General features: G+C 48.4%; 1 protein-coding gene across 1 annotated transcript in view; it reads right to left on the bottom strand.

Annotated features, from left to right (window-relative positions):
- Window positions 1-22,373, bottom strand: part of Emilin2 (elastin microfibril interfacer 2) — an 84,967-nt gene extending 62,594 nt beyond the window's left edge. Inside the window, exons 1-2 of the mRNA XM_045144206.1 lie at window positions 22,240-22,373; window positions 21,602-21,724 (exon numbers count right to left, since the gene is read on the bottom strand). Coding sequence (XP_045000141.1) covers window positions 21,602-21,724; window positions 22,240-22,373 — 257 coding nt within the window. The remainder of the gene's footprint in view (window positions 1-21,601; window positions 21,725-22,239) is intronic.
- Between the last annotated feature and the right edge of the window lie 1,040 nt (window positions 22,374-23,413).

Genomic DNA, 23,413 nt, shown 5'->3' with positions numbered 1-23,413 from the left:
TATTTTTACTTATTTATAAGAGAGAGACAGAGAGAGAGAATGGGCACATCAGGGCCTCTAGCCACTGCAGATGAACTCCGGACACATGTGCCACCTCTTATGCATCTGGCTTAGGTGGTTTCTAGAGAGTCAAACCGGGGTCCTCAGGCTTCACAGGCAAGCGCCTTAACCAGTAAGCCAGCACTCCAGCCCTGAAATATGTTTCATGAATTCCATTAAGGTTTTAGCTCATGTTCTACGCCTGTTATGTATGTAGTGCGTCAGCTGTTCTTCAGGGGAAAGAATCAATATAAATGGTCCTCTATACTCTGTCTCATCGCAAGTCACCAGCCACTGTGTGACTACGTGCAGGTGGCAGGGCAAGCGTGCAAAGGAACGCCACCGAGTGCCCATCGCCAGAGAAAGCTCATCGACCGCTGAGGCACAGCAGGGCAGGGATGAGTCCCAGAATAATCGTGCTCCATGAAAGAAGCCAGATCAACGAAAGAGAATGTACCATGTGACACCACTTTCAGAAAACCCCCTAGAAAGTGCAAGTGGATCTCCAACACCAGAAAGCAGCTCCTGGAGGGGCTATGTGGGGAGGAGTGGGGGGACGGGTTCCCAGGAAGTGGAGTAAATTTGGAGGGGTGTGTGTGATACATATGGGCATCTCTCAATCATAATGTCACTTCCATGAGTATACACGTATGTCGAAATATTAAGTGACACAATTCCCAACATGAACACTTTATGTCAGTTATAATTCAATAAGACTTTTTTCTTTTTATTTTGAAATAGGGTTTTAGTCTATCTCAGGCTGACCTGGAATTCACTATGTAGTTTAAGGATGGCCTCAGACTCACAGCAATCCTCCTACCTCTGCCTCCTCCCAAGTGCTGGGATTAAAGGCGTGAACCACCACACCTGGCCCAATAAGACTATTTTTAAAAATTAACTATAGGGCTGGAGAAATTGCTTAGTGGTTAAGGCACTTGCCTACAAAGACAAAGGACCCAGGTTTGATTCCCCAGGACCCACTTCAGCCAGATGCACAAGGGAGGGGGTGCATGAATCTGGTGTTCGTTTACAGTGGCTGGAGGCCCTGGTGTGTCCATTCTCTCTCTCTCTCTCCCCCTGCCTGTTTTGCTCTCCCAAATAAATAAAGAAATAAAGAAAAAAAATTAATTATATATTTCTGCATTCCAGTGTTAGAAAATTCTTAGGTCTGGGGCTGGAGAGATGGCTTAGTGGTTAAGGCATTTGCGAGCAAAGCCAAAGGACCCAGGTTCAATTCCCCAGTACCCAAGTAAGCCAGATGCACAAGATGGCACATGCTTCTAGAGTTCATTTGTAGTGGTTAGAGACACTGGTGCACCCATTCTCTCTTTCTCTTTCAAATAAATAAAATATATTTTTCAGCTGGGCGAGGTGGCCCATGCCTTTAATCCTAGCACTCGGGAGGCAGAGGTAGAAGGATCACCATGAGTTCAAGGCCACCCTGAGACTACATAGTGAATTCCAGGTCAGCCTAAGCTAGAGTGAAACCCTACCTTGAAAAACCAACTATATAGATAGTAAAATAAATAAATAAATAAAATAAATAAATAAAATATATAATATACATATATTAATTAATATTAATATAAATTAAATACACACACACACACACACACACACACACTTTAGTTCTGCCCAGGAATATTCAGCGATAGGATGCAATTTACTTGGCACATGGGCTTCAATTCAACCCTTAGCACAAAGAACTAATTAAAGTCTCCAAGTCTATGAAAGCAAATTACTACATAGTATGAACAGTGCATAACTCCACCATTAAAACTAGAATATGGGGGTGTTAGAAATATGGCTCAGCAGTTAAAGGCACTTGCTTGCAAAGCCTGCCTGCCCCACAGTTCAGTTTCCAAGCCATTCACATAAGTTAGAAGCTATAAGTGGCACAAACTTCTGGTGTTCATTTGTATTGGGAAGAAGCCCTGACTTATGTGTGTGAGTGCGTGCACATGCAAATAAATAATAAATTTAATTAAAACTTTTTAAAAATACAACTGAGGGTAGGTGGAGATGGATCAGCAGTTAAAGGCGCTTGCTTGCAAGGCCTCCAAACCCAGTTCAATTCTCTAGTACCCACATAAAGCCAGATGAACAAAGTAGCATATGTGTCTGGAGTTTGTTTGCAGTGACAAAAGAGCCTGACATGCATGCTCACTCTCTTTCTCTAAAATAAATAAGTAGCTATTTTTAAAAGATGACTTCAATTGGTATGACTAAGTCTTTTTCAGTTTCAGAACTAGAGTGGTGGGGATTTACCTCAGTGGTAGGGCCTTTGCCTAGCAAGGACAAGGGCTTGGGTTTGGTACATAGCATCAGAAAGAGAAAGAAAAAATGGGTGTAATCTTTTTCTTTAAAAAAAAAATACATATCAGAGAGCCAGGCGTAGTGGTGCACGCCTTTAATTCCAGCACTTGGGAGGAGGCAGAGGTGGGAGGATCGCCGTGAGTTCGAGGCCACCCTGAGACTCCATAGTGAATTCCAGGTCAGCCTGGGCTACAGTGAGACCCTACCTCGAAAAACCAAATATGTATATATGTATGTTTGATGTATGTACATGATATATATGTATACATATATTTTAGGTTACTCTTCAGACACATGGCAGTTACTTTCGTCAATTTGGGAACTCAAGCTTAACTTTTCTTTTCACTTGAGAATGCATGGAATCATGGCTGGAGGCTCTGGCATGCCCACCCTCTCTGACTGTCTTCTTTATTTCTCTCTGCTTTCAAATAAAGAAATAAAATGTATTATTTTAAAATATGTAATTTCCAGGCATGGTCGCACATGCCTTTAATCCCATCACTTGAGAGGCAGAGGTAGGAGGACTGCCGTGAGTTCAAGGCCACCCTGAGACTACACAGTGAATTCCAGGTCATTCAGGGATACAGCAAAACCCTACCTCAATAAACCAAAAACAAAACGTATGGAATCAAGCTGGAGAGATGACTTAGTGGCAAAGGTTTGCCTGCAAAGCCTAACAACCCAGATTAGACTCCCCAGAACCCACGTAAGCCAGATACATAAGATCACGCACGCACACAAATTGGTGCAGTGTCTAGAGTTAAATTGCAGTGGCTAGAAGCCCTGGCTCACCAATTCTCTTCCTCCCTCCCCCACCACAAAAATTTTAAAAAGGGCAGGGCATGGTGGCACATACCTTTAATACCAGCACTCAGGAGACAGAGGTAGGAGGATCACCATGTGTTCAATGCCAACCTGAGACTACACAGTGAATTCCAGGTCAGCCTGGGCTAGAGTGAGAAAATAAAAGAGAAAGTGATTGAGAGGGGGAAGGGATATGATGGAGAGTAAAGTTTCAAAGGGGATAGTGGAGGGAGGTAGAGAATTATCATGGGATGTTGTTTACAATTACGGAAGCTGTCAATAAAAAAATGAAAAAGTATTTTAAAAATACGGAATCAATGATTAAGGAACTATAGAAATGATCCCTGGAAGTATTGTCTTAGAATCAATGATTAAGGAAGATAGGTAAGACAGGACTTTTAAATAATTACCTTCAAATTATCATGATGTGAAAGATAATGTAGTAAAAAAAATTATTGCAAATATAAAATATAAAAATACATTAGCACTATTAAAATAAGAATGTCTCCATCTTTGAACTCTGACTGCCATTTCATTATGACTCTGTTTCCCAAGAATGACCCAGACCATCCCTCCCAATGATCACATTTCTGGAATGATCTGGAGCCCCTGTCAGGTTATCACTTCCCTAAAGAGGCCCAAGCCCTGAGGCAAGATAGGCCGGCCACGCGCGCTGCAGCCGAAGAATTCCAGTGCCCCAGTGCCCCGTAAGTCCTTCCTCGTCTGTAAGGGGAGTTGTTTCTGATCTGCCTGGCCAGAGCGCTTCTCAGGCTGTTCTCGAATACAGCCTGTCTCTGCTGTGGAGCCGAGACTCCTCCCTCCTTTCTTTCCCGCTTTTTGTACCGAGCGCCTTGAAAGTGCAACCAGGAGCAAGGGTTCAGCTCGATGGTGGAGCACATGCTGAGCAGGGGCAAGGCCCTGAGTTCAATCCCTAGCGCCAAAGAAAACGGAAGAAAAAGTGATCACCAAGATGATCATGGTGCTGCAGGGTTTTGTTCCTTGTTTTATCAAGGAGAGAGACAGAATGGATGGGCCCTGGGTCCCCTGCCACTGCAAACAAACTCCAGACACATGCACCACCTTGTGCATCTGGCTTTACATGGGTACTGAGGAACTGAACCCAGGCCATCGGGCTTGTAAGCGAGCGCCTTAGCTGCTGAGCCGTCTCTCCAGCTCAGTGGTTCAGGCTTTTAATCTGAGCCCTCAGGACATTGAGGCTGGGGAATCAGAAATTTGAGACCAGCCTGTGTTAGGTAGGACCCTGTTCAAGAAGAGGACAAAGAGTGGGGTGTAGGGGTGCCCACCTTTAATCCCAGCGCTCTGGAGGCAGAAGAAGGAGGATCATCGTGAGTTCCAGGCCAGCCTGAGACTACAGTGAGACCCTACATCGAAAAACAAAACAGAGCAACAACAGAAAAAAGAACAAAGAACTCAACACTAAATCAGACTGCCCACAGGTCTGCCATGGCTTAGGGAACACTGCAGCAGAGGGGGGCGGAAAGATCGTAAGAGCCACAGAGGGGGTGGGACCTGCGGCATGGCCCATTCCCCCATCTGCACTACCCCATAGGCACGGACTAAGGCCTTCATGACCCCACAGTACGCCATGACCCCACTGAGGAGGGCCCTCAGCCTATACCAAGAGCAGGGGTGTCATGATTTGATTCAGGTGTTCCCCATAAACTTAGACATTCTGAATGCTATGTTCCTAGCTGATGGAGATTTGGGAATTAACACCTCCTGGAGGCAGTGTATTGTTGAGGCCAGGCTTATGGGTGTTATAGCCAGTATCCCCTTGGCAGTGTTTGACACGCTCTCCTGTTCCTGTTGTCCACCTGATGTTGGCCAGAAGGTGATTTCCACCCTCTGCTCATGCCATCGTTTTCCCCTGCCACTATGGAGCTTCCCCTGGAGTTTGTAAGCCAGAATACACCCTTTTTCCCACAAACTGCTCTCGGCAGAGTGATTTCTGCCAGCAATGAGAATCTGACTGCAACAGTAAAGTTGGTACCGAGGAACGGGATTTGGGATCACTGCTGGACACCAGACTGTGTGTGGCTTTGTCCTTTTGGAGATGATTTTCCTTTCTTTTTTTTTTTTTTAACCCTTTGGTTTTCCAAAGTAGGGTCTCATGCTAGCTCAGGCTGACCTGGAATACACTATGTAGTCCAGGGTGGCCTCAAATTCTCCGTGATCCTCCTACCTCTGCCTCCCGAGTGCTGGGATTAAAGGCAGGTGCCACCAGGTCTGGCTGGAGCTGATTTGCAAGAGGAATGTGGAAAGATTTGAAACCTTGGCTTGAGAGATGCCTTGCAGTGCTGTAAGTACAGCTTGATGGACTATTTTGGTCGGAATTGAAAGACGTGAATGCAGTAAGAACTATAGACTGTGAGGTTTGACTCGTGAGGGTGAGAAGCTTCACCTGGACTGGGCTACAAGCAGTTTGTGTGAGAGTCTTGCTATTATAGCCAGGTCCTGAGAAGTTATGCAGGGTTGCTTTGAGTAGAAATGGACTGGTGTGAACAGAGGGATATAGCACAGAAGTGAAATCTTTGTGCTGAAAGGGCTGCCCGTTCAGCTGCAATTGAGAGATTTCAGCCATTGAGATTGGGCCAGCTGATCTGCACTGGGACAACAGGAAGAATGTATACCTTTTTGAAGGGGTCCGAGTGCTCAAGGAATGTTCAAAGTCTGCTTTATTCCCCCCCTTGGATCAACAAATTAGCATCCTACCCTGTACGAGTATAACAGAGACCCCATGGGGCCATGTGGATGAACCGTGGGTTGCAGTGGCGACCCAGCAGAGATGCTAGGACCTCGAGACAGCTGCTATAAAAAGGACAAAAGGACTCCATAATTAAAGGCACTTGCTTGCAAAGCCTGCAGGCCCAGGTTTGATTCCCCAGTACCCATGTAAACCTGAATACACACCCTGATATATGCGTCTAGGGTTTATTTACTGTAGCAAGAGGTCCTGGAGAAGCCACACTCTTTCTCTCATGCTCTCACCTCTTTCAAATAAATAAAAATATTTTTCTTTTTATTTTTAAGATATTATTTATTTAATTCTTTTTTTTTAAGATTTTTATTGATTTATTTGAGAGTGACAGAGAGAGAAAGAGGCAGATAGAGAGTGAGAGAGAGAATGGGCGCGCCAGGGCTACCAGCCACTGCAAAGGAACTCCAGACGCGTGCGCCCCCTTGTGCATCTGGCTAACGTGGGTCCTGGGGAGCCGAGCCTCGAACCGGGGTCCTTAGGCTTCACAGGCAAGCACTTAACCGCTAAGCCATCTCTCCAGCCCATATTTATTTAATTCTTTATTTGAGAGAGAGAATGTGCACACCAGGGCCTCCAACCACTGCAAACAAACTCTACACACACGCGCCACCTTGTGCATTTGGCTTACATGGGTCCTGGGGAATGGACCCTGGGTCTTTTGGCTTTGTAGGCAAGCACCTCAACCACTAAGCCATCCCTCCAGCCCTTTATTTTTTAAATGTATCCTTTCAAAGACAGGGTTTTTCATTGGCCTGAAGCCAAATAAAAACATTTTTATGAGAAAGAACAAGCAAGAGAGAGAGAATTGGCATGCCAGGGCCTCCAGCCACTGCACTTGCTTGCTTCCAGAGCCTAATGACTGAAGTTCCATTCCCCAGTACCCACGTAAGCCAGATGCACAAAGTGGCACATGCATCTGAAGTTTATTTGCAGTGGCTGGAAGCCCTAGCATGCCCGTATTCTCTCTGTCTCTCTCACTCAGTTTGTATCTCTCTACTTGGAAATAAATAAATAAGTTTTTTTTTTTAAAGGCAAAAAATTGACCACCAATTGGGATTAGCAGCTTTCCCAGTAATGATCCTGATGGGGTTCGGGGGAGGGCACCTTGCTAACTGGTCCAAGAAACAAGCTAGAGAGTAGCATTTCGGCTTTGGCTCCCATTGGAGTGAGAAGGCGCTCTGTGTTTTGTCTCGTATTCCGCAATGATGCCACAGACCGGTGCCAAGTCTCTACAGCCTGGCCAGCAGAGCTTGCAACACACTATCCTGACAGAGTTGGGGCGCTGGCCTAGCATCCTCGCCCTGGAAGAGCCTCCACGGTAGGAGACGCCTGCAGGAACCAGGCCTGGGCACTGACAGTCTTGCAAGCCGGGTGGGAAATTCTGGAATGTTCACGATACTAAGAAAGGCTTGCTGCTGCCCCATGACCCAAGCCCTTCATTCAAACAGTACGTGAGGGGGCTGGGTGCAAGGCTGTGCTTAGAAAGCATGAGGCCCCAGGTTTAATTTCCAGTACCACACCGCAGAAAAGAGGGAGGGTGGGAAGGAGGAAGGGAGACAGCAGCATGGGACAGCTCTGGGCTGAAGGCTGACACGAGCCAGGGAGGGAAAGCCTTAATGGAGACAAGTCCTCCGTAGTAAGGGCCGATTGCAAAACCCGCCCCCGCCCTGGCTGTCGCAATCAGCTCTCGTCCTCCTTTTCCCAGATACATGGAAAAGCTTCAGTTAGCAGAAAAACAAGCGGTATTTTCCCCCACTACAGTTTAGGAGACATTTTTATGCCCTTATCTCATGATTCTCTGGCAAGGTCCCAGCGGGGCAGATCAGACGTAGAGGACAGCTTTCGGGCTGAAGGAAGCAGGCAGTGTCTTCTTGATGCTGAGCTAACCCAATTAAGCCCCCACAGCAGGTGAGACCCCCACAAGCCCAAAGGTGTCCAGAGATGGGAAGGGCTAGGGGAACACTGAATGGTCTTAGCAAATTCCCTTTCATGGATGTGACCAGTTTATAAAGGGTCCCCCCGAACCGCTTTCCTTTTTTTTTTTTTCCTCAAGGTAGGGTTTCACTCTAGCCCAGGCTGATCTGGAATTCACTATGTGGTCTCAGGGTGGCCTCGAACTCACAGCAGTCCTCCTACCTCTGCCTCCTGAGTGCTGGGATTAAAGGCGTGCGCCCCCACGCCTGTCTGGCTTCATTTCTTCCTTTTAACTGAATGGATAATAAAGTACATTGTCCTAAAAGGCTGACGCAACAAAGTGTACTTTTTAGGCGTATCTCTCATCTTTTGGTATTCTTAGGTGAAAAAAAAAAAAACTGAAAAGCAGCTGGGTCCTTCTAAGTGACACACCCTGAGAAGCTTTGCCTTCTGTCAGCATTTTAAAACCAGGAATTTGGTTCATTTGACCCTCCCTACTTTTTTTTTTTTTCCCAACACCACCCATCACCCTTTTGAAACAGGAAGGAAGGAAGAAAACGTATTGGCAAGTTTAGATTTAATCATTTCATTGTTTCTCTTTCAATGTGCTGTCATGTTGAAAACTATCCTGTTCTTCCCTTGATTCCCCCAGATAAATGGTCCCTTGTAAAGACATGTCATGTTCTGTCATAGCATTTGATCAAGTGGTTCACTGTTGTTTCTAAGCCCAGACAACTGCTTCATCCCAGACAGAAGCAATGAATTCTGAGAAGAAGCCAGATTCACATTTTTGTTCCCTGCTCCTACCCCATGGAGACTGACTGAAGCCTACATGACCTCACAGTGAACACCATAACCCCACTGAGCAGCCCCCCCCCCAGTAATGGGAGCAAGGTTGGGGATATAAGAGTATATATATATGCATAACTAAAATGTAAAAAAGAAGCCATGTAACCAGTAGTAAATGAGAACAGTTGTGTGAGACTGGATGTAATCCGTGCCCTAGAAGCATATCAGCCTCAGGTCTTAAAAAGTCAATGTGGGGGCTGGACAGATGGCTTAGCAGTTGAGGTGCTTGCCTGAAAAGCCTAAGGACCCAAGTTTAATTCCTCAGTACCTATGTAACACCAAATGTACAAGGTGGCACATGCACCTGGAGTTCATTTGCAGTGGCTAGAGGCCCTAGCATACCCATTCTGTCTCTTTCTCTCATAAATAAATAAATAAATAAATGTCATTGTGGGGTTGGAGAGATGACTCGGCAGTAAAGGTACTTGCCTGCAAAGCCTAATGTACCAGATTCAATTCCCCAGTATCCATATAAAGGCAGATGCACAAAGTGATGCATGAATCTAGAGTCATTTGCAACAGCTAGAGGCCCTGACATCTCATTCTCTCTCTCTCTCCTTTCTCTGTGCTTACAAATAAATAAATAAATAATATTTTTTAGGGGCTGGAGAGATGGCTTAGCAGTTTAGGTGCTTGCTTGCAAAACCAAAGGACTCAGGTTAAATTCTCCAGGACCCATGTAAGCCAGATGCACAAGGTGGCACATGCATCTGGAGTTCATTTGCAGTGGCTGGAGGCCCTGGTGCACCCATTCTCTCTTGCTCTGTCAAATAAACAAATAAATATTTTTAAAAATTAGGCTGGGCATAGAGGTGCATGCCTTTAATACCAGCACTCAGGAGGCAGAGATAGGAAGTTGTTGTGAGTTTGAGGCCAGCCTGAGACTACATATCAAATTTCAGGGCAGCCTGGACTAGAGTAAAGCCCTACTTCAAACCCCCCTCAAAAACAAAAAAAAAAAGAAAATTAAAAACAAAGAAAGAAAAAGAAAAAGAATCGGCGTGTAAAGCATTGGGTAACTGTTGTGCATAGTACCTACTTCAGTAAGTGCAGCATGTTAATATTATCCACATATGGAAAAGGACTGCTTTTCCCAAAGAATCAGGGATGTCGCTTGATGGTATAGCTCATGCATAGCATACATGAGGCCCTGGCACACAGTGCCTAAAGACATGGGACTCCAAACCAGGCGTGGCGGCGCACGCCTTTAATCCCAGCACTTGGGAGACAGAGGTAGGAATCACCATGAGTTCGAGACCACCCTGACACTACATAGTGAAATCCAGGTCAGTCTGGGCCAGAGTGAGACACTACCTGGAAAAAAAGAAAGAAAGAAAGGAAGGAAGGAAGGAGGGAGGGAGGGAGGGAGGGAGGGAGGGAAGGAAGGAAGGAAGAAAGGAAGGAAGGAAGGAAGGAAGGAAGGAAGAAAGAAGAAAGAAAAGAAATGGTACTTGGATTCTGCTTCCAATGTCATCCCTGAGGCGCCCTGACCCTACAAGCTGATCTTAAGCATGTGGTTTTCCTATTATCCTAGGTCACCGGGTTATTGCGTTATCTTCAGCACTCCATCCAGCCTTTCTCAAACAAGTCAGCATGAGCTTTAGTTCCAGAGCTTTCAAAGATAATGCCACTCGTGAGTCCTTAGCACTCCCCACAAACTGAGGAGAGACGGAGTGCTCTGCAGGCTCCTGCAAGGCACGCCTGACCCTTGTGTGCCAGCTGGGTTTTAGGGTTCACAGACCACTTCCCTCCCTTGGGCCTCCTCCCCACCATCAACCCTGCCATGAAGCCCTGAGGAAAATGCCTCAGCGGCCCAGTGACTTGCATGCGGTCACATATTGTGGTGGAGAGAGCTCGGGCCAGAAGCCAAGTCTCCTATCTTCTCTTCCAGTACATGTCACCACCCCACCCAGTTCGTTGGAGCACACCACAGGGAGCCTGGCCGCTCTCATCTGATTAGCAGCGCCCCGCAGGCCTCCCGCACCCACACCCACCTGCCTTTTTCAGGCCACCTCGGGATTTTAACTCAAGTACCATATGCTAATGCAGATGGAACAAAATCAACAGGGAAAGACTAATGAATGGGAATTAGATATGCTTTAACAAGAAGCAAATTGCTTTTCTTAAGACCATAGAGTCTATTTGAGTCCCAGTCATTTTCCCCCAAGGCATAATTTTAAAAAGTTAGCAAAGGGGCTGGAGAGATGGCTTAGCGGTTAAGCACTTGCCTGTGAAGCCTAAGGACCCCGGTTCGAGGCTCAATTCCCCAGGATCCACGTTAGCCAGATGCACAAGGGGGCGCACGTGTCTGGAGTTCATTTGCAGTGGCTGGAGGCCCTGGCGTGCCCATTCTCTATCTCTCTCTATTTGCCTCTTTCTCTCTCTGTCGCTCTCAAATAAATAAATAATAAACAAAAAAATTTTTAAGTTAGGAAAGGAGGACCCAAAGCATAAAGCTTGGTTTGGTACTGGGGATTGAACCCAGGGCTTCATGCATTTAAGTTATTTTTCTAAGATTCCACCACCCACACCCCAGCTCTGCCCTGGCTGAGCTGGTAACAGGAATAAAAAACCAGGGCTGGAGAGATGGCTCAGTGGTTAAAGCTGCTTGCTTGCAAAGCCCAAGGGCATGGGTTTGATTCCCCAGCACCCACATAAAGCCAGACACACAAAGCAGAGCACGTGTCTGGAGTCCATTTGCAACAACATGAGACCCTGAATCACTTATTTTTTTTCCTCATTCATTCCCTGTCTGTCTGTCTGCCTCTTCTTGCAAATAAATAAGTAAAAAGAATAAAACAATCAGTGTGGAATGTTCTGGAAATAGCTCTCCAAATACATCATCTCATCTGCAGGGAACCTAGGAGGTAAAGGGGCCAAAAGAAAGAAGAAACTTGGAAGGAAAACCTGAGTTCTACAGGGAGATACATGAGAAGCCACTCCAAAGGACAGCTGCCATCATCAGTGGCTCCCAGGTTGGGGCACAGGGATTCCAGAACTCCCTGGCAGGTGTCCTCCGACACCCAGGCAAGCTGATTCAAGTCACCTTCAATGCCAAGGGACAAAAAAGTGTTTAAGGCAAGTGTGTGCAAAATGTTTGTTTAAAAGGAGAAAGGAAGGCTAGAGAGATGGCTCAGAGATTAAGGGCCTTGCTTGCAAAGCCTAATGGCCTGGGTTTTGATTCCTCAGTTGCCCATGTAAAGCCAGATTCACAAGGTGGCCCATGAATCAGGAGTTTGTTTGAAGCCGCCAAAGGCCCTGGCATATCCATTTTCCCTCTTTATCTCTCTCTCTCCTTGCAAATAAATACATTTAAAAAAAAAAAAAGGCTGAAAGGAGGGGCTAGGGAGATGTCTCTGTGGTTCAATTCCCTAGTGTCTACATAAAGCCAGATGCACAGAGTGGTACATGAGTCTGGAGTTTGTTTGCAGCATCAGGAGGCCCTGGCAGGCCCATGCTTGCTGTCTATCGTCTATCTATCAATCTACCTACCTATCTGTCTGTCTGTCCATCCATCCGTCCATCCATCCATCCATCCATCCATCCATCCATCCATCCATCCATCCATCTCCTTGCAAATAAATAAATTTATAAGTTTTTTAAAAGGCAAAGAGAAAGCTGGGCGTGGTGGCACATGCCTTTAATCCCAGCACTCAAGAGGCTGAGGTAGGAGAATCGCCATGAATTTGAGGCCATCCTGGAGCTAGAGCATTCCAGGTCAGCCTGGGCTAGAAGGAGACTCTGCCTCAAACCACTCTACAATCCAAAAAAATGACAAAGGAAAAACAAAATGCCCCCAAACTATCTACACACAAAGCACTTTCTGCATTGGATGGGATTTGCTCCTGGGGATGTCAGAGTGAAGAGAACCGACTGGAGAAGATGTCAGTCCGCTGAGCTTTGCTCTGGCGTTAAGCGCTCTGTGCTGGGGAAGGCGAACACCAGGCGGAGCACCTGGAGGAGAGGGGTTCCTAGTAGATAACTTTGCTTCCAACTTTCACGGTCATCTGCTTCCCTTGGCATCTGAGGATTAGAAGTGTCTTGGAACTTGTCAGAGAACCAGTATCTGCTGCAAATTCCTGCTCCACAGTATCCCAGCAGCCCAGGCCCTGCGTGGACCCTTCCCAGGGCCCTCCGAGGACTGTTTTCTTTAGGATCTCATAGGGGCTGAAGGGGTAGTTCGGTCGGTAAAGTGCTTGCATGAAGATGGGGCAGCCTCAGCATGGCAGCACCTGCCTGGAATCGGAACGCTGGGGAGGCAGAGACGGATGGATCCCTAGAGCTCCCTGGCTAAGCTTGTCGGCCCTAATCCATGAGCTCCAGGCCAAGGAGAGACCCTGTCTCAAGAAAGGTGGGCGGAACTTGGAAGGCAGAGGTAGGAGGATCACTGTGAGTTCGAGGCCGCCCCGAGACTACATAGTGAAGTCTAGACCAGCCTGGGTTAGAGTGAGACCCTACCTCAAAACACACACACACACACACACACACACACACACGCACACGCGCACACACACACACACACACACAGGTGGGCAGGCTGCATGCGGTGGCACACACTTTTAATCCCAGCACCCAGGAAGCAGAGGTAGGATGATCGCCCTGAGTTGGAGGCCACCCTGACACTACATAGTGAATTCCAGGTCAACCTGGACTAGAGTGAGACCCTACAAAAACCCAAATAAATAAATAAATAAATAAAATGTTGGGTGGTATATTTTGGATGACACTGAGGCACTAAAAAAGGGAGGGGAGAGAATTGACACCCTAGGGCCTCTAGCTACTGCAAATGAACTCCATCTGGTGTACCATCTTGTGCATCCGGCTTATGGGTACTGGGGAATCAAACCTGGATCCTTAGGCTTCACAGGCAAAGCACCTTAACTGCTAAACCATCCCTCTAGCCCCAAAACTCAAGGGCTGGAGAGATGACTTAGGGGTTAAGGCACTTGCATGTGAAGCCTAAGGACCCAGGTTCAATTCTCCCAGTCCCACATAAGCCATATGCACATGGTGGCACATGTGTTTAAAGTCTGTTTGCCTATTCTCTTCCTCTCTCTCTCTCTCTCTCTCTCTCTTCTTCCCTCCCTCCCTCCCTTCCTCCTTCCATGTCTCTGTCTCTACTAAATAAACAAATAAGAAAAATTTTAAAGAAGTCAACGTTGGGGCTGGAGAGACAGCTCAGTGGTCAATTCCCCAGTATCTTACAAAGTCTAACTACCTGAGGTTGATTCCCCAGAACCCACATAAAGCCAAATGCACAAAGTAGCACATGCATCTAGAGTTCATTTGCAGCCCTGGCATGCCCATACTTTTTCTCCCTCTCTCTCTCTCTTTCTGCTTGCAAATAAATAAATAAATTTAAGTCGGAGTGCCAGGCATGGTGGCACTTGCCTTTAATCTCAGCACTTGGGAGGCAGAGGTAGGGGGATCACCATGAGTTTGAGGCCACCCTGAGACTACATAGTGAATTCCAGGTCAGCCTGGGCTAGAGAAACCCATTTAAGTCAAAATTTATATATCCGAGGTATAAATGAGAAAGCAAGTGGGGAATAACAAATAAGCCCAGAGAGTTACACCTAAGAGAAGTGGCTTCACAGATACTGTTTTTGAGTGTTTATAGAGATTTCATTCCTAACAGCCCCAATACAAACCAACCAGACCCTCGTGAGATGGCCCAGGCCTCAGCCCACAGTAGCCCTCGGGCCTGTGGAGCTTGCCGGCAGGGCTGCGACATCTGCAGCCACAAGTTCACATGCCTTCCCTAACAGCGGACCGGCGCACTCAGCACTGCCTGGGCCACACGAGCGTAAAGGTTACTCTCTGGCCCTTACAGAAAACAGCATTTGACTCCTCAACCAGCAAATGGGATTGAGCAATGACTACAGGCAATACCTCAATGGACCTCAGACGTCCCAATAAGGGGCTGCAGAGATAGTGGTGAAGGCGTTTGCCAGCAAAGCCCAAGGACCCACGTTTGATTCCTTAGTACCTACATAAAGCCAGATGCATAAGGTGGCACATGCATCTGGAGTTTATTTGGAGTGGCTAGATGACCTGGTGCACCCATTCTCTCTCTATCTCTATCTGCCTCTTTCTGTCAAGTAAATAAAATATTTTTTTTAAAGTCCCAATAAGCCAAGTGCCCTGGAGTGCCTATAACCTCAAGAGGCTGAGGAGACAGCAGGATGGATTAAGTCCAGGATTCTGAGGCCAGCCTGGGCCATACAGTGAGAACATATCTCAAAAATAAATGCATAGGAAGCTGGGCGTGGTGGTGCACACCTTTAATTCCAGCACTTGGGAGGCAGAGGTAGGGGGATCGCCATGAGTTCGAGGCCACCCTGAGAATACAGAGTGAATTCCAGGTCAGCCTGGGCTAGCGTGAGACTCTACCTTGAAAAATTAAACACACACACACACACACACACACACACACACACAATGTATAGGGACCGAGAGAGATGGCTCAGTGGCTAAAGATGCTTGCTTGCAAAGCCTGCCACTGGGTTTAATTCCCCAGCCATCCAGGTAAAGCCAGATGGGCATCCATTTGCAGTGGTCATAGACCCCAGCATATGTGCGCTCAATGCACATGGACATACGCAAGAAGAAATAAGCGAAACAAAAAAATAAATAAATGCACAAATGAACCAGGCATAGTGGGGCACACTGTCATCCCACCAATTGAGAAGCTGAGACAGTATGATTGACAGTTCAAGGCCAGCCTGGGCACTATTTTGGTGTCTCAAAACACCCAAAATAAATGTGAATGTATAAGTGAAAAAGGTTCACACCGAGTGAAAGGTTCCATTTCTGTCACTGTCTTCTGGACAGGTAGGACCAGAAGACAAAACACGCTGAGAAGTAGGTTTGGTGTGAAGGAAGCAGCTGCAAGGCGCAGGAGGCAGCTGCTGGGCATGGCAGACATGTCCCAGATTCTGATCATGGGGGCAGCTACGTGGCTGCATGTATTTGCCAAAACACATGGAAGGAAGGTTTTAAAAGGTGGGCTGGAAAGGTGGCTTAGCAGCTAAGACACTTTCCTCCAAAGCCTAAGGACCTAGCCTTAATTCCCCAGAAGCCACATAAGCCAGATGCAAAAGGTGGTGCTCATATCTGGAGTTTGTCTGCAGTGGCTAGAGTCCCTGGAATGCCCATTCTTTCTCTATCTGCCTCTCTCTCTCAAATAAATAAATAAATAATTAAAAATAAAAAGGTGGGCTGGAGAGATGGCTTAGTGGTTAAGGCACTTGCCAGAGAAGCCTAAGGACTCATGTTCGACTCTCTAGATCCCATGCAAGCTAGATGCAAAAGGGTAAGGCAAGTGCAAGGTCGCGTGTGCCCACTAGGTGACGCAGGTGTCTGGAGTTTGATTCCAGCTTCTGAGGCCCTGGCATGCTAATTCTCTCTCCCACACACTGTCCCTCTCTTTCTCTCTTTCCCTCCCTCCCTCCCTCTCTCTCTTTCTGAAAAAAATAAATAAATAAAACTTTAAAAGTAAATAAATAAAAAAGGTAGAGCCAGGTATGGTGGCACATACCTTTAATCCCAGCACTCAGGAGGCAGAGGTAGGAGGGTTGCCATGAGTTTGAGGCCACCCTGAGACTACAGAGTGAATTTCAGGTCAGCCTGGGCTAGAGTGAGACTCTACCTCACAAAACTGGAAATAAAATAAAAATAAACAAATAAATAAGTTGTGGTATATAAATATTTCCATCAAAAATGCAAAGGACAAGCCGGGCGTGGTGGTGCACAACTTTTATCCCTGCACTTAGGAGACAGAGGTAGGAGGATCACAGTGAGTTCGAGGCCACCCTGAGACTACATAGTGAATCCCAGATCAGCCTGGGCTAGAGTGAGACCCTACCTTGAAAAAAAAAAAAAACAACCTGCAAAGGACAGGGCTAGGGAGATGACTCAGAGGTTAAGAATGTTTGTTTGCAGTGGACACTGCAAGCCTTATATTTTGTCAGCCAGGCCAAATGAGCCAACGGGTGCAAGAGTGGCACGTCTGCCATGGTGGAAACCAACTGCCCTCTAATCTGATTGGAGGCCCGCTCCATGGGAGGAAATACATCCCTGATACTGAAAACTTAAAACAGGGGTAGTCATGAGCCCTAGGGGTGTAACCTCTGCTGCTGTCTGCCTAAATGTATATACCATGCCCATCAAACTGCCCAGTAAGCACTTCTCTTAATGTTCATACCCATATATTAATGCTACTCTCACTTCTAGTAGAGAACCTTCTCTTTTCAGATGGCAGTGACCTTGGGATGACTCAGAAGGCATCATGGTGCTGGAAAGAAGTGACAGGAGTGCTCAGCACTGCAAAATCTCTATCACACCTTCCAAGGCTCGGGGTCCATTGTGGAAGAGGTGGCGGAAAGAATGTAAGAGCCAAAGGAAGGGTAGGACTCCTTACAACATGCTCCCCCCAGACACTAAATGGCCTGGATATCCAAACCCCACAATGTCTGACACCACCTACACAAGACCATAATAAAAGGAGGAAAAGATCATGACATCAGAATAAAACAGAGACTGATTGAGAGGGGGAGGGGATATGATGGAGTTTCAAAGGGGAAGGTGGGGGGAAGGAGGGCATTACCATGGGATATTGTTTCCAATCATGGAAGTTGTTAATAAAAACAATTTTGAAAAGAAAAAACAAAGAATGTTTGTTTGCAAAGCCCTGGGTTCGATTCTCCAATACTCACGTAAAGGCAGACACAAACTGTGGTGCATGCACCCGGCATTCATTTGCACTGGCAAGAGGCCCTGGCAACCACACACACATGCAAATAAATAACTAATAAGCAGATAAAATGTTTTAAATGCAAAGGACAAACAAAAAGGGAAAAATTCTATGGCAATATAAGATAGGTTAGGAGGGGGTGCTGAAGGGATAGCTCAGCAGTTAAGGCGCCTGCCTACAAAACCTAGCAACAGATTCTCTTCCCTGGTGCCCACATACAGCCAGATGCACAAAGTGGTGTATGCATCTGGAGTTTGTTTGCAGCAGCTGGAGGCCCTGGAGTGCCCATTCTGTCTGTCTTGTTCTTTCTATCTCTCTCTCTGCAACAAATAAATAAATAAATAAATGATCTTGGGAAAAAAAAAAGCCAGGCGTGGTGGTGCACACCTTTAATCTCAGCCCTCAAGAGGCAGAGGTAGGAGGATCACCATGAGTTCGAGGCCACCCTGAGACTACCGAGTCAGCCTGAGCTAGAGTGAGACCCTACCTCGAAAAATCAAAAAAAAGCAAGAAAAACAAAACATAGGCTAGGAGGGTTTGGGCAGGGTTGGATGCTGATAACCCCAGGGCCATTTGTGGTATCTGAAAGTAGAGCACCCCAGCCCTGGGAGCCTCAGCCCGAGTCGGGAGGCAAAGTGAAGGCATCCTGCCTTGCAGCTGGGGTCCTTGGATGTCCTGGCTAGCACCAAGGCTGCTCCATGGACAAGATGCCTCCAAATGCCACAAATGCTAACAGCTGCTGGGCCAGCAGGAGGTTCTGGAACTATCTGGAATCGCTGACAGGAACATGGGAGACGCATGAAAGAAACAAGGTCTGGTCCGGGACAGAGAAGAGAGACAGTCATCTTTCACCGGCACCCACCCAAGCACCAGCCATGAGGTAAGCGGGGCTGGAAGAAATGGCAGGCCCTTCCTCCTCCACTCTACCCAACCAGGGGGACCCACAACAGTGCACAGGCTGGGGTAGTGCCTCCCCCCACACACACAGCTGGCTATATGCATTCCTCATTGCTATAGGGACAAAGACTAGTCCACAAGGGCCAGCAGCCCTGGATAGAGAAGCAGCTCACTCACAGGTTAAAAGGGGGACAATGTGGCGCTGAGCAGATGGCTCAGTGACTAAAGGCTCTCGCTTAGAATGCCAGCCAGCCTGGGTTTGATTCCCTAGTACTCACATATACTCACATAAAGCTAGATGCACAAAGCAGCACATGCATCTGGAGTTCATTTGCAGGGAGAAGAGGCTCTGGCATGCCCATATGCATTCACTCTCTCATAAATTAATAAAATATATTTTAAAGCAGACAGCGCTGTTCAACTTGAAGGATTGTTGCAAGAACTAAGTAAACTAATACCTGGGATAAAATGCCTACTGACCTGGGTTTGATTCCCCAGAACCCACGTAAGGCCAAATGCACAAAGTGCATTTGCACCTGGGGTTCATTTGCAACAGCTGGAGGCCCTGGTTCAACCATTCTCTGTCTCTCTTCTATGTCTCTCTACTTGCAAATAAATAAAAGTATATTTTTAAGTTACAGAAAAGTGCAAAATATGGGAGTGCAGAGATAGCTCAGTCAGTAAAGTGTCTGCCTTACAAAAATATGGAGTTGAGCTCTATCCCCAGAACCCAGGGAAAAAAGCAAGGTGTGGTGGATGGCATTGCTGAGGCTGACATCTGAGGGTGCCCTTTGGTCTCCACATGCACACTCCCCCATACACATACAAATGCATATACAGGCACACAAGATAAAAAGTCTTGTATAAAATGAATAAAATTGTTCTGATAATTCATTCACATTGTGTCAAATACTCAATTTGTGCTTCTCTCCCAATGTAAACACTTAATGGAGGCCGGGTGTGGTGGTGCACACCTTCAGTCCCAGCACTAGGGAGGCAGAGGTAGCAGGATCATCGTGAGTTCGAGGACACTCTTGAGACTACAGAGTGAGTTCCAGGTCGGTCTGAGTTAGAATGAGACCCTACCTTGGGCGGGGCGGGGGGGGGAGACTTAATGTGTTCTAATGTCTCTTGACTACTGGCCAGGGACTAGCCACTTTCTAGCTTCAGATAGGGTGACTCTACTGAATGGCTACGATAGCATCCTCATTTCTGTGACACCAGAGACTCAATTCTATCCTTTTCCTCCATGTGTTAGAAATGGACACCTTGGGCTGGGGAAATGGCTTAGTAGTTAAGGCATTTGCCTGAGAAGCCCAAGGACCCTGCTTCAATTCCCCAGGACCCATATAAGTAAGATACACAAGGGGGCGCATGTGTCCGGAGTTCATTTGCAGTGGCTGTAAACCCTGGCCAGCTTGTTCTCTCTTTCTCTCTGCCTCTTCATCTCTCTCTCTCCCTCCCCTCAAATAAATAAACAAATAAATATTTTTTTAAAAAGAAGAAGAAAAGAAATGGACACCTTGGAGCTGAGGACATGGCTCAGCACTCAAGGGCTTTTGCTTGCAGAGGCTGCTGGTCCAGGGTTCAATTCCCTAGCCATCCACATCGAGCTGGACCCTTACGTTCTTTATGCTTTGTTTGCAGTGGCAAGAAGCCCCCGCCCCTCCCACACACACACACATACAGAGAGAGAGAGAGAGGAATAAAAATGTAAAAAGAAATAGACATTTCTGAGTTTTGGTGAGTTTGTGTGGCATTCATTTTGCAGTACAGGACCTATTCTATCCAGTTTGCAGCTCCCAAAGCAGCCCACCTGGTCTATGGCAACCACCCCTCCCCACTTGTCCGGAGCCCCTTCCATCTCCTGCACCCCTGAAAAGTTTCTTGGAGTTCAGTCTGTCCCCGTGGCTGCCAAAGGCCCAGCAGCCTACTGCTGGTCATTCTTCACCATAATGACAACTGTGCTCTAAGACAAATGCTGCATTCTTAGTGGGGAACAATCTCACCCATCACATGTTCCCGCACTGGGAGCCGTTCGCTCACAGATCCGACTTCCACAGCGACTCAAAGACCTCCGACAAGCTGGTGCCTTTGATGTGCTTCGCAGAATCTGTGTGCTTTATAAGATGCTGAAATCTTTTTAATTTTTTAACTTATTTGTGGGGAGTGTGGGGGGTCAGACGCACACATGCCCTGCATGTGCCACTTTGCATCCTGCTCTATCTCACACTGCACCCAGCAGAGGTAGGGCATTAAACAAGGGCTGAGAGGCTTTGCAAGCACCGGTAAGGGCTGAGCAAGCTCCCTAGCCCCAAGATGCTAAAATCTTTATAAACAAAAAACTTCTTGCCCTTGTCTACTCTGATAACTGCTCAGCGAATCCCCAAATCTAACTTCAAGGAGAAAGGGCATATTTTCAATACCCAAGAAGATATTTGGGACAAAAACTCACCTACTTCAGAACACCAGCCAGCCAAATCTCTCAGCTAAACCTACATTTAAAAGTTTTTTTAGAGCCGGGCGTGGTGGCGTATGCCTTTAATCTCAACACTTGAGAGGCAGAGGTAGAACGATCACCGTGAGTTCAAGGCCACCCTGAAACTACAAGGTGAATTCCAAGTCAGCCTGGGCTAGAGTGAGACCCTACCTCGAAAAAACTAAACAAGCCAAAAAAAAAAAAAAATTTTTTTTTAAGTTTTTTAGAAACAGGACTTTAATCCCAGCATTCAGGAGGCAGAGGTAGGAGGAGCGCTGTGAGTTCGAGGCCAGCCTGGAACAACGGAGTGAGTTCCAGGTCAGCCTGGGCTAGAGTGAGACCCTACCTCAGTGAGAGAAAAAGAAACAACTGAAAGATTTTTAGCAGTATACGTTCTAGAATTGTCTGTGTGCCCCAGCATATACAATATGGATTTAATTAGGTACAGCTGCCTTATGTTAGTAATAAAAACGAAAAGAGTGAGAGAGTGAGCAAGAGAGAGAGAGAGATACGGGGGTGGGGACATTGTTCATCCCGCCCTGTGGCCTAGGGAGTCACAAACCGTAGGTCCCATCCACGCTTAAGGCAACACGCTCTTTTAAGACACAGGCGTGGCCAGGACCCGCTCAGCGCTCACACTTCCCAGTGTTTGGGTCTTCATCGGATCTGGAAGGGATTTACCCAAGGTCTCGAGTTCCACCGCACCCCACTCCCGCGGCCCTTGCCCGGGTCTCTGCGCCCCACCCTGCCCGGGGCCTCCAGGACTCACACGAGCGCGGATGGACAGGGCATCTGGTTCCAGGCACAGTTGTACTGAGCCTGGATAAAACTCTCGCTTCCCTCCTGCACCGTGCAGCTCACGTTCTTATTCACGATGTAGGCGCACCAGTTCCTGGGGCGGAGAGAGAGAGGAAAAGGCAAGGTAAACTTGGAGAGCAAGGCGAAGGGGGGTGGGGGCGAGTTGACCCCGGTGAAGGTCAGGGAGACTGTCACTCACCCACCCCCTTCCCAGGCGGGAGCATCCCAAAGCAGCCTCCCCCCCCCCCCCCAAAGTGCTGGCTGTGCCTAAGGCGAGCATCCAGCCGGAACACGGGAGAGACGCGAGCCCCATGCCCCTGGGTCGGGCTGGGATGGGGGCTCCGGGATAGCTGGGGTGCGGTGCCAGATCGCTCAGCTCTGCCTTGACAACCCCCCCCCAACCCCACGCCCAGAGACAGGCCGGCGGGAAGCGCGCTATGACCAGGAAGAGATGACGCCCTTGAAGTCAATGAGGGTCCCAAGACAGAGATTTGAGCTGGACGGCTCGGAGAGGAGGGTGCAGGCGGGGACCCCCGGGCGCTAGGGTGTTTTTTTGCGGGGGGGGGGGGTGGCGACCCTAGGTGGTGGTGGAGAGGGGAGCGCACTTACTTGTTCCTGGCGCTGGGCCGCGCGGGGTCCCCGGGCTGCGGGCTCGCGTGGCACAGCCCCGGGCCGCCCAGGGCCAGCAGCGCCAGCGCCCAGCGCCAGGGCGCGCGGGATCCGGGCCGGTTCGGCGGCCACATCGTGCGCGCCCCGGGGCCGAGTCCCGAGCGGAGCGCCGGGCCGCTGGGAGCGTGGGAAGGGGGGTGGCCGGGCTAGCGCCACGAGGCTGCGGGACACGGAGCAAGGCGCTGACCCCCCCTGGTCCCGAGCGCTCCTCCGCACTGGCCGCGGCTCGGTCCCTCAATGACGCACGGGTCCCCCCGGGTGCCGCCCTCTTTATTTCACTTCCCTCTCCGAAACGTGACTCGTCCCTCCACCGGTGGCTCCAGGCTCCTCGCCTCTCCGTGGGGGGGGGGGGGGGGGGGGGGCGGGGCGGTGAAAGAGCCAAAGGGTCGGGGTCGGGGTCTCGGTGACAGAATTTCCAATTACTCATTCCTTTCGTCTCTTCCCAGCGGACCGGGCAACCCCTCCTCTCACCTCCCAGATGGCGCGCCCCTGCCCTCTCCCGAAGGAGCGCAGGCGCCGCTTCTGGCGGTCCCCACGTCGGGCCCCTGGGGGCCAGCCTCCCTCGGGGACACGGGGACATCTTCATCAGTCCCCCTCCCACACACAAACACACACTCCTGTGGCAAAACATGGCCATCTCCCCCCCCCCCCAATAACCTTGAAGGACTTAGGAAACAGTGCAGGGGGCGTGAGCTCTGTCTACCGCGCTGCCCACGCGTCCATCCAAGTGTCCAAGACGTGCGGACGGGCAGCGGGACAGGGGAAGCCACAGCTGCCCACCACGACCCAGCCGCCGCTGAGACACCCAGACCGATTTGTTACACCCGCTGCACCAGGGTGTGTAGAAAGGATGCTAGCTCACGCTGACCTGCAACTCATTCAGACGTGATGTTAAGACATGATCTATGTAATCCAGGCTGGCCTCGAACTCACAGCCATCCTCCTACCTCAGCCTCCGGGTGCTGGCATTACCTTGCTGGGCCCTCTCACTACAAATATTAAAGGCTAGAATCGTGCCTTTGCTTTGGAACTCCCTCTCCCGCCTTCTTTTTCAAGCCCTTTTGGTCTTTCTTCTTCCTTCCTCTTGTTCTTTCTCTTCCCTTCCTCCTTTTTT

This window comes from Jaculus jaculus, chromosome 2 (assembly GCF_020740685.1).
Source record: "Jaculus jaculus isolate mJacJac1 chromosome 2, mJacJac1.mat.Y.cur, whole genome shotgun sequence".
In the NCBI taxonomy this organism is placed as follows: domain Eukaryota; kingdom Metazoa; phylum Chordata; class Mammalia; order Rodentia; family Dipodidae; genus Jaculus; species Jaculus jaculus.
Note: the sequence above shows the minus strand (reverse complement) of the source record. Positions and strands in the feature narration are given on the sequence as shown.